This window comes from Mastigoproctus giganteus, chromosome 13 (genome assembly GCF_048544385.1).
Source record: "Mastigoproctus giganteus isolate SK-2022 chromosome 13, ASM4854438v1, whole genome shotgun sequence".
NCBI lineage: Eukaryota > Metazoa > Arthropoda > Arachnida > Uropygi > Thelyphonidae > Mastigoproctus > Mastigoproctus giganteus.
The window spans coordinates 60,475,675-60,487,501 of record NC_143587.1 but is presented as its reverse complement, the minus strand read 5'-3'; the positions used below and the strand labels follow the sequence as shown (position 1 = coordinate 60,487,501).

The 11,827-nt window shown below is 37.2% G+C and overlaps 1 protein-coding gene across 1 annotated transcript in view; it reads right to left on the bottom strand.

Moving 5' to 3' along the window:
• Positions 1 to 8,368: 8,368 nt before the first annotated feature.
• The window catches only part of LOC150076096 (uncharacterized), a 50,628-nt gene continuing 47,169 nt past the window's right edge, over positions 8,369 to 11,827 (bottom strand). The window contains exon 3 of the mRNA XM_090388159.1: positions 8,369 to 10,051. Within this exon, the coding sequence (XP_090244285.1) occupies positions 8,568 to 10,051 (1,484 nt within the window). The 3' untranslated portion in view covers positions 8,369 to 8,567. The remainder of the gene's footprint in view (positions 10,052 to 11,827) is intronic.

The following is an 11,827-nucleotide window of genomic DNA, read 5'->3' as shown; positions in this document are numbered from 1 at the left end:
AATTTTACTATTAATTTTTGATAAATAATGAAAGATTTTATGGCTTTGTTAAGATTTAAGTTATCTTGAGCTAAGGCTTCAGCTAACGTTCGACCTAGAGATAAATACCGTTATCCGCGATTTTGTCTTTAACTCTATGGCTATGTACAGAAATGATGCAATTGCCCTAACTTGTACATTTGTAAAAAAATATTTATTTATAGTTTTTTCCAGTTGTACTTCATTCATTGCGTTTAAATATGTTTATTTCGATCTCCAATTCTTTCATATTCACTTCATATTAAAATATTCTACTTGTGCATATGGCAATAATGAGAAAAAGGGCCTCAAATGTAAATTTAAAACTTAGTTTTATTCGTTATTTTTATATTTACACTGGTTTTAGGTTTGTGTGAAACACATACATTACAATTGCACGTTTTTTGAGAAATTACATAAATAAATATAATATTTATGAAAAACATATATAATTGTAATTTACTAAAACTTAAATTAACTTAATTTAACAATATTATTAATTAGAATGAAACATTATGAACAATTGGACGAAGGTAATTCATCACAGATCGATTTCCACGGTCATTCACAATCATCAAAATTCTCGCTTCTCGATCGATTAATGCCTTCTTCGGTTCTGGAAATGGTTCAACATGCATTCAACTTAGTCATCTGTACCTGCCACTGTTCTTTCTGAAATTCTTCGATGATACAATAGATGCTAATGTACACTCGCCCAATTATGTTCTCTTCTGTGCCAAGCTTCAACGATATTTTGGTTACGTGGAAATACTAGTTCTATGGAGTCATACACAGTCCACAAATTGGTAAAAACAAATATATTTGTTTTCGAACCACCCAATGACATCACTATCTTTTTTTTTTTTTTTTTTTTTTTGGGAGATAGGGCTTCAGAACTTTGAATGCTTCTAGAATTTCTTCGGACAGAATAGACGCCAAGGCAAACAAATGGCCCAGCATCAAAGTAAAACTCTTCGTCAGATTCAACCGAGTGGATTGGCATCGAGATGCCAATCCATTCGCTTGACTCAACCACACTCCCCCAAGTGGAAGAAACAGACTTTGTTCAACGCATCAGGAAATTCATTTTTATAAGCGTTTATTGCAGCCAATTCTCTATCAGTTAATATTGTCTGTGGCTTCAGTTCAATTTCTTTTCATTTGGCAAAATCATTCAAATCTTGAAAGAAACCATTTGTAACTTTCTTCAACCTTGATGGTCATTAACACATAAATGGTAGAATTCGATAATTTCTAGAGCAACCCTGTGCACGTATTGTATAAAGCTGATAAAAAAAAAATGAGGAACAGTTTTGATCCTACCGTCCATAATCCAATATTCAGTCTGCAATAAACGTCGAAGATTTACTTTTATGGCAAAACGAAAATACTGTTCTCTTCCACTACCGAAGCTATTTAAGGTTTCCCGCAAAGCAATTCGTAGGCCAATTTCATCCAATGATATTAACTCTGTCGGTTATTCTGCTCGTGTCATCCGTTTTATTTATTTGCGGAGAGCGTTTTTTGGAGGCTGAATCTGTTCAGAGTTGGCGATGGCAACGCAGTAATTTGAATAATTTGGCATGGCAATTTGCCCAATCCGTTTTGCGACAGCATTTAATTGTGAAGCATGATTATGATTCATATATATTTTAAAATTGTGTTGCCCATTCAAATATTTTGTTGTTGCTCTAACTTTAGAATCTTCTGATATTCTCTTTTCACAACACCAGTAATAAATTACCTCGCAATGTTTGTCTTTTACCATTAAACATCCACATGTGTTAATTTTATTATTACCTTTTCTGAGATGGAACTATTCCACAAATTTCGTCCATTTAGAGAAGAGGAATGAACAATCATTGATTAGTAATCCGTTTTAAACTGATTTCGCAAAAGAAATTATTCAAATAAATGAGAATAATTATCTCCAAAAAATATATAATAATAATAATGTACACCCTCACCCACCTGATATACATGGATGACATCAAGCTCTGCACGGGAACCGAGAAGCACCTCCAGCAACTACTCCGGATCACTGAAAAATTCAGCAATGATATTAGGATGGAATTTGGTCTAGATAAATGCAAGATCCACTGATTGCACCAGGGAAAATTAGTCAACAGAAACTAATTTTCCTGTTGTATCTTGCTAACAGGAGTGTTAGCAAGACAAGGGGTTATGAGGGGATGGTTAATTTAAGTATTAAAAATAACATTAAAGTGTTCGAATTCAAGTTGTGGTAACGGCTGATAAAGTAGTACTGTTTGTACTGGGCAATTTAAGGAGTAAAGAAGATGAAGAATTATAAATGAATGATATGGCTGAAGGTGTAATAAATGAGAATTTGAAGTAACTGATACATTGAAAGTATAGTCAGAAAAGTAGGATGTATAAGAGTGACACGTATTGTGGCTAATAAGGAATGTAACTTTGTAACCAGTGTGTGTGGTGCAAGGAGAAAGGTGGAATGGTAATTGTTTAAATGAGTCAGATAGATAGAAGAAGGAAACAGAGTATGTTTTAAGTACTTTGGTGTTAATAAGTATAGTGCAGTTTCCATTCATAGTGAAATTGTTTAATAATTTTTTTTAGATAAAAATATTTGTATATGCTAATGAGTAAGTTTATGTAACAGGTATTCAAATGAGTGTAAACTTTTTTTGCGTGTGTTATAATGTATATAGTTGTATTAAAGAACTTTGTTAACTATGGGTAAACTGAGGGTGGTCTTTCAGCACACACATGCCTAGCTGTAGGGAGAATGTTGCTAAAGCAACCTTCGATGGGAATTAAACAATATAAGGATAGATACTCAAAAGATCCTGAAATCTTCCAATAAATACTTCTAGTATAGGGTCAGGTAGCGTAAAGTGAGTAGCGAAGAGAGAGAGAGAGAGAACTCAATAGTAGTTGTAGTAATTCTGAAAATTAAAGTATTTAAAAAAAAAGGGATCCTCACAACTCCAGGGCAGACATTACAATGATCTCCATCAAGATCACAGATAAAACTGCTTCCAATGCATGGCTCACGAGCGGGACGCTCTTCCCCGAGACTGAAGAATTCACGCTCGCCATTCAAGACCAGGTAATCCAGGAACTATACAAAATACATCGCCAAGGAGCTCGGAGTGTTCGATGACACATGTCGACGATGCCGCCTGGCCTCAGAAACGATCCAACACATCACAGCGGGATGCAAGTTGATTACCCAGACTGAGTACACTCATAGACACGACCAGGTAGCTAGGATAATACATCAGAAGCTAGCAAGGAAATACCAATTGATCGAAGAAAGTGTACCGTACTACAAGTACAAATCCCAGGCAGTACTAGAGACCCCAACCCACAAGCTGAACTGGGACCGCTCCATAATAACCGATAAGACCATCCCGCACAACAGACCGGATATAACAACAACCACCCTGTGTACTTGGTAGCAATACCCGTCACGAGGTGAAACCCCCAATCAGGGAGAAATAATATAATAATAATAATTCCTGGAATTTTTAGTCTAGCATTATATGCGGTCAACTATTATTGCATTTTTAGTATTATGACTTGTTGGGACTTTTATTTCTTCGTATTGACGGGGTATTACAGCTATCGGGATTTTGGTTTTTCGGGATAAAAAAAAAAAACATTTCTGGAAAAGAACCTCTGAAAAGCGTATTCAGGTTTAAAAAGAGTTTTAAAGATTTAATTGAAAACTGTATTTCGAGAATGCACACGTCGATTACGGCGAGATATGAAACTTGGATCTAGAACCAAACTGTACTAAATTGATTTCGAAATTTGAATACTCTTATCCTGCACACAAACAACGAATTATGCTCATATTGCCATTTAAGAAATTTATTAAGCTGATGCAAAAAGAAAAAACTCGGTTTCAAAAAGCTGCTTGTGATCAGACATCGAACAAACTGTCCAAACCATCGCAGCATAAACTACCATTGAATGAAAAACTGGCAAAAAACTTAGAAGAGTATTGTAAGAAATTTTATTACTCTAATTATTAAAAAAATTTCCGAATTACATGGGTGGAAATCTCTGTAAACCAAATTACCTGCACGTAACGCTAACAAAAGTCCACTGTTCCTAAAGCTGGGTTAGAAGGTGAGAGTTAAAAGTGTGTCAGACGTTTCAATAAGAATATACAATTTTCATTTCGAAGTCCCTCCCTCGTGGGTCAAAAGTTTAGTAATATTATCAAAGATTTCTTTTTCTCCTAGTTTATTTCTTATTATAATTTAAATTACACAAAAGAAAGAAGAATTCCTAAAACATCTTAGAAACCATTCTCGAATTCGGTGACTAATTGAGTTGTAGGAATTTCGCCAGCGAGTTGTTAATCACCAATAATTAACAACTCAATGATTAACTTACTCCAAAGTAAGTTGCTTCCCCAGTTGGGATTACCTTTGGAAAGAGAAAAACACATAGTGAAATATATATATTTTTTTCTTTTAAATTTAATTTTATTATTATTTTTTTACTACTTCGGCAAAAGCCTGTGTTCCTTATAAGCTGCACATAAATTTTCGTTGGTTAATTTGTGAACAGCTCCTTAACAAAGTTGGTGATCTTAGGCACTTGCCTAAAATTTTTATCTAAGTGAATTTGTTCGCTGTTAGTAATTTACCCGCTATTTGTAATTTACCAAAAGGGGGAAAAAAATGAAAGAAAGAAAGTAAGTAAAAGAATATCGAATTTTCCGTAATTGTAATAATTAATATTAATATATTCTTTGTAATTTAAATGGCTACATTGAGATAAACAGAAGCATCATTTCATTCATAGCATTTGAAATACATAACATTAAAAATGAAGTTGGCATTGAATGATTCACGTATCCATGGCAACGCGCGTAACCAGGGTTACATACCACAAGAGGGCGTACTTTGTTTCACGCAAACGGAACAGCTACAAACCGGATATCCGAATTTCAGGTGGCATTCAAATTACATTTTTCACAACAAAAAAAAAAAAAAAAAGAAAAGAAAAAAAGAGAGTAATAATGAAGAATAAACAATGCAGACAGGATATTTCAAGGCTGCTTTTAGTTTGGTTAAGTGGTTGGTGTCTACTACTTTTGGAATAATTCACCTAAGCAATGCGGTCACTTACCGCATAGCTTGAACAAATGCCACTTATCTCTTTCGCTTATCGTGGATCTACTTCATGAAGCGCGCGCATGCGCAAATACAAACCTTGCATTTGTATCTAATTTAAGTTTATTAAATGCGTTTCGAAGACAGAGTAGCACGAGCAGTCGCGTGTCTGAGAAAGAGAAGATCGAGACTCGTAAATGTTTCCGTGAGCAGCAGCCAGCAGATTAAGGTTATTCGAGGACACGCGCATTCCAGTGCATGCGTAGGAGGACAAATTTTTTCGAAGGCGGATGAAACAGGAGGAAAATTGCGATTTATCCTCGAACCCCTTCGCGCTTCCTCGAAAATCGCCAAGTAGTCGTCTCATTTGAATAAATATTTTAATTACTTTTTCCACTTTGTTTCTTTCTAATGAATCTTCGGGATCCGTTGGAAGCTGAAAATAAATTAAGGGAACACCTGTCATCTTTGATTCTTATCATGGAGTCGTGTGGTAGCCCATAGCTGTAAAGAAAATAAACAGCAGTGTTTAAGATCTTATCTGCATGGAAAGGAAAAGGGTTAGCCCATATTGTTATGCAGAATTGAGAAATCCAAACCGCTTGAAGGTGTGTTCAGTTTTTTCGACCAGGGTGTTGGAATGTTTGTAGGTCAAGAGTCAATTTTCACTCGCTTTTAGCGATAGGATCGTGTATAATCTGAAATGATCTTGGTTTGAAAAAAAGTTCAAAGATAAGAATCAGTTTACAACCGATACTTAACCACTGACTGTCTCTCATTTTTTAATTTCTTAATTTTCTGATGAGTAGAACTACTGAGGGACTGACATAGGTATCTCCCAATCCAAATCGCATTTTGAACCCACGCAATGTTTTCAATGCATTTCAACGTAAATTTGAAATATATATATTTTTAGGACGTGCAGTACCCCATTGCTTTTAAGGAGTTATGAATGGATTTGTGGCCATTGATGAGATGAGTAAACTTTCCGTTTTTTTTTTTTTTTTGTTTTTTTTTTGGATTATTCCGCGATTTTTGGGCATAATATTTCGGTGTTAGTGACGTAGTCGAAGGCCCTATTTGCAGGAAAGACGATTTATAAATATCAGATATAATGTAGTGGGGTTTTAGGAGCATCAGCAACTAACACCATATTGCTCGTGTATACTGTCTGTAATTGCAAGTGTTCTATAGTCGATTTTCTTTTTTTCTGGACGAAAAACCCGAGTTTCTGGGAGGAAAAACCATGCTACCCTCGCCTGAGACCGTCAAACTCAGCCACGTTGTGAAAAAGATCCATAAAAATTCCTCCCGTCGTCGACGGGACTCGAACTCTGGTCTTTTCCACCAGGTGGGGGAGGATGGCGATCCTACCAACTGTGCTACCCACGAGGGCGTCAATTCATTGCACGACAATTCAGTGCATGACACTTCGCTGTATATGACAATTTGGTCAAAGATGGTGGCACGTAAATTCGATGCTTCGGTGAATTCTTTTGGAGAATTCCTTGTATGGCAAAGCAAGACAGAAAATGTAAGCTTAAGCTTTTAACGTGCAGTGCTGTAAATGATCACGATACCATTCTTGGTGGAGCGTACTGTTCACACTCGTTTTTTAATGCATATTCTACCATTTTTTTAAGGAGTTCCTATTAAAAAAGTGGCACGGACAGGTTAAAAGTTGCGATACAAGAAAACCTCGTTAGCACTTTACTTTCACTTCTGTAAGTTGCATTCTGTAGGAAATACACATGGAAGGGGGCAGTTGTTCCAGAGACTAAAAGTAGAGATTATTAATGGATGCTGCCAGGTAATGCGCATCTTCAGACGTTCGGTTTGCAACCTGCGCTCTAGTTTTTATTGAAAGAAATTAGTAGTACACTGGTTGCATTTTTTAGCAAATAGTGATAATCTTCATTTCTGTTCCTTTCACCTGTTTTCTGCGCTCGCGATTTTCTTCTGGCTTCCAATTCTCAACCAATTCATTCTTCTAGAAATGCATAGGATTCAACTGAGTAGGTATGTTAAAAAATTAAAAAAATAATCTTATCTGGACTAAAGGTGCTAAAATATATACGGAATCATGTTGAAACAGGCCCGTACTCACTTTCAAACCTATCTGTGAGAAGGATCGGCGTGAATTCTCCTTTTTGGTTGCCAAAAATATCTTCTTCATCAGTAGTGATAGAAAAACCACTGCTGGTGATGCCCTTAATTATTTATGGGTAGTTTGGCACCAATCTGGTTCGTTTGAATTTTCAGATGATGTCATTGAAGTGTTATTTTATGCCTCTCGTAAGATCGGAAATGCCACCCTTACGATTCCTACATCTTCCTAGGATGATAGATGTGCAAAACAGCATTGCCATCTTCAAGTACACGTCCTTGAAGATCGCGATGGTTTTTTGAAATGTAATCGCCAGAGTGAATATGAATTTAGAAGTATTCATATGATCTGGAAACGAAGCAGCAATCGTCTCAGTATAAAAGCTATTTACGAGAGAAGAAGATTTATAAATATCAGATACTGTATATTGTAGTTGAGTTTAGGAGTATCAGTGACTAAGCCATATTGCTCCATGTACACTATCTATAAATTGTGTGCATTCTGTGATTGATTTTCTGTTTGCTGAACTAACAACAGAGTTTCCGGGAGAAAAAAGACCATGCAATCCTCACCTGATTCCGACTAACTCAGCCACGTTGTAAAAAAAGAGCCATAAAAGTTCCTTGCGTCATTGACAGGATTCAAGCTCGTCTTTCCCACTCGGTGTGGGAAATCGGTGATTATACCAACTGTGCTACCCACAAGTGCATCCCTAAATGAAACTTGCCTTAGGTATGTTGTGAACGGTACGAGCTTTGAGGTAAGTGGTTAATCACGTAAAAATAAGGTTGACAAACACTGCTTTATGTTGACGTTTTTCATCATCTGTTTACTTTCTTTGTCATTTAATACACAGACAAGTATTTCTTAACAAATAACTTTTTAATATTTATTTGAAAACAAATTACTACAGTGTTTTCTTTGTTGACGGGCACAAACTTACAAAGTCTTCAGAAACATTAACATGATTACTATAAATAATCTCTTCCTCTTTCTCCATTCTCTTACACAATGCTCTACTCAAACTTTGTAGTCACAACCGTATTACACACTGAACTGAAAAAAAAAAACAAAAAAAAAAAAACAGTAAAAACCGATTATATACAAAATCATTACTATTTAAATCACGCACAAGAATGAGTCTCCATATGGGGGTGCTGCATTCACTAATATCGACTCTTCAAACAGTTCGCATCTCTTGCAACATTAAGCGATTTGATGCACGAATTGCTCGCATATTTAAATAATGAATTCCCCTAATACAGTCGAAGGGTACAATGGGTGCTTGAACAGGGAGGTTATCTAGGCTCATCTAAAAAAAAGCCATATTAAAGGAACTGCGGTATCGTTTTCTTGGATACAGTGTCCTCGGTAATGTCGTCGCCCTTTACACAACCCCGTTCACTGAGGCAAGTCAATTCGGATGATTCCAGAACCGATAAGAATGTTTTGAATGGGACAACATTCCGATTGAAGATAACGACATCATCTTTGCCGCATTCCACAACAGAAAGTCGCCACTTCTTTTTATCACTTCCTGTTCGACGGATTCCATTCAAATGGACGGACTCTTCTTGTTTTTTCTTTTTACTTCGTCTTTTGACTGCTTGGGCCACTTTGTATTTAGACGTCCGATTCAACCTTCTAGCCCTCCGCAAATGGTTCTGACGTCTGATCACCAAGGTTGAACGTCCGTTTTTCCATAGAGATTCTAGAATTTTATTACCCATTGCTTCCCGATTGGTTCCAGTAGACGCTTCTCCACCGTCTACGACCTGATCACCCTCCCATAAGAGATTACTCTCGCTTTTACTCCTCTGCGGACTCTTATCTTCCTGTAGAAACACTTTGTACAAAGACATTGTGGACTCGCTCTTGACCGGAAATACGTAAACAGTCTCTTCTGCGTCACTTCCACTTTCGCTGGAACCAATCAAATCAAGGTCATTCATGGAAAAAGAGGTAGTTCGTCGAGAACTTGGAAGACACTTTCTTAGTTCGTGAGCACTTACTCTGTACACACTCAATGTAAGGTCATCGTCGTCGTTGGACTCTTTGTCCTTCGCTACATCTGTCTCAAATGCCGGATTGTCGTAACAATTGTTTTCAGACTTCAGACCACCGTTCAGTTGAATAACGAGGTCTTCGACGTCTTCCAAAGAGGATTCGTTATCGCCGTTTGTGCTACTGACAATAGAGGGTAGCACTATAGGAGTCTCTGAGGTTTCGCTCATTTCGTTTATTGTGCCAGAAGATCCTCCGTGTAATTCAGCAGATGAGCGCATGCGCACTTCTCCACCGCAAGGACGTGTGTCATGGAATTCAAAATCATCATTAGCTATTGTGGTAAAAGATCCTCCATAAATTTCCTCCATTTCATCGTGGGCTAAAACACTATCTTCGGCTAAAGTGGACTGGTAGCTGAAAGTACTATAATTATCGGACAGGGTAGCATAGATATTATTTTCTTCGTCCTTCCATGCACCTAGAGAGTAGCGAGGAAGGTCTGTGTCCACGCTGGGAACCTTGGCGATGGAATCCAAGTCGCCTTTTTCCGAACGTCCTTGATACATGTCGTGTAAGTTGTGTCCAGGTTTTTCCAAGATGGCGTCCACTCCGTAGATACTTGGAAGCATAAATCGACTGCACTGTTTTCTTCCACTAAACATACTGGGCCTTTTCCTCTCTTTTTCCCTCTTGCCAGGGGTCCTTCGATAGTTGGTGATTATTCCAACTGGGGTTACGGAGCCAAAATTTCCAGGTTGCTGAAAAGTGTCGTCATCGAAGTACATACGATACCTTCCGTCATCGCCTGCAAGAAATTAGAAAAAAGATTCAGAAATTTTAAAAAACTATAACTATATAAAATGAATGTTTTTATGGAGTGGGCTAATAGCGGGACAATAATTGGTTATTTTTCAATTGATATACGCACTACACTTTGCTTAAGCAGGTCCCGATTATCTCGGGGAGGGTAAGGGACCACAAATATAAGGATCCCAGTAAGAATATTTCTTACTGTCTGTAATTTTGAAATCGACTTACCGCCAGGAACTTCAACGAATTTTCAATATGAGCTAACTGTATTATATTCAAATAAAAACGTGTGTAATGGAAGCGATTAACTGCACATCCTCAGGGCAACTAGCATCTGACCACATTTTTTATTTTCAGTTTATATTAGATCCTTTATATCAATAATGAGTTTTAAGTGGTATCAGTTTTATGGCTGCTATTTTTTCACAATGAGCCAGAGCCATCCAGATACGCGGAGCAGTAGTGGAATTTGTTCCTGAATTTTTACCATAAATGACCCACTTTTTAATATGGTTTGTTTGTGTTTTACTTTGGGACTATTGTATCTAGAGCTTCTTTTGCCTTAGTTCATTAAAGGGTTAATTCAGTATAGACTTTAAATAACATCCTTCTTATGAACATTCTTCTCTGCTCTTCCTCTCATAACAAGAAAATTGACCTCAGAACATGATGGACAGTTTAAGAACTGATGTGTCGTCCGAACAATGGCTAATAGTTTTCAAGGGTGTCCTTCAAAGAATAGAATGACGTTATAGTATGTAAGAAAAAAGAGGACAGAGAATGTGGATCAGAGTAATAGATGAGAGAGAAGTCACATGACCAGTCTGACCCTTACATACCTTTGTGACTAATGCGAAAACGTCATCAGCACTCAAGAAATGAAGTCTGAGAAGACTGATAGAAAAAGGAAAGCTTTTTTTTAAAATATACATTTCCTCTTTCTATGTAAATTTATAGACATGAACGATGTCCAACTAAAGAGCACAATTTAATACCTATGTGCAGTTGCAATGTCAATCTAGCATTCCAAACGAACTCCGACCTACATATCTGCAAGCAGGAAGACGCAGAAAACTAGTCGTGCTCTGATAACCCACAAGACAACGATACATTAAGATAAACTGAACAATGTGTCCTATTTCATCTGCATCAGGTGCTAGCAGATGGCGCTCAGTTCCACATGACAAGCTGTTTACGTGTCGCTCCCTAATGTTACTCTCTAGGGGGTGGTTTAAAGAAAGAAACAATCACAGCTGACTTTGTAACCCCCTATCGATCTCATAGAAGGACCGTTGGTCTGTGTGTAATGGACCAGACCTAACAATAATATCTAGTAGAAAAGATTCAGATAACTGTAAAAAAGAGCTCCAAGTAAGCATTACCGACAGCTTCTTAGTGTGCTCTCTTCTTAAGGACCACACGCAAATGTTCTGAAGCCCTGTTTCCTTCTATTGCCTTGGAGATGAAAGGCTGGGTGGGCACGCTTGTGTACACGTAAAAGAAATCCTTAGCGATGCAAGAGTCTGTCAAATGCAACTTCCCTCCCGCTGCGAAGTAGATGGAAACTCCCTCAAAAAGTTTTAACTGTTTGTCAGGACTGGTTAGCAGAAATTGAAAAGAATCCGTTGACCACACAAAGAGATATCAGGATAATAACTTTAGATTGACTGCAATAGAATACCTTCTAGCATCAGACCTTCATTGTTTACAGTTAAACGCAAAGTTTTTTTATGAATGGAATAACGTATGAAGCTATTCAAAAAGTTCTAAG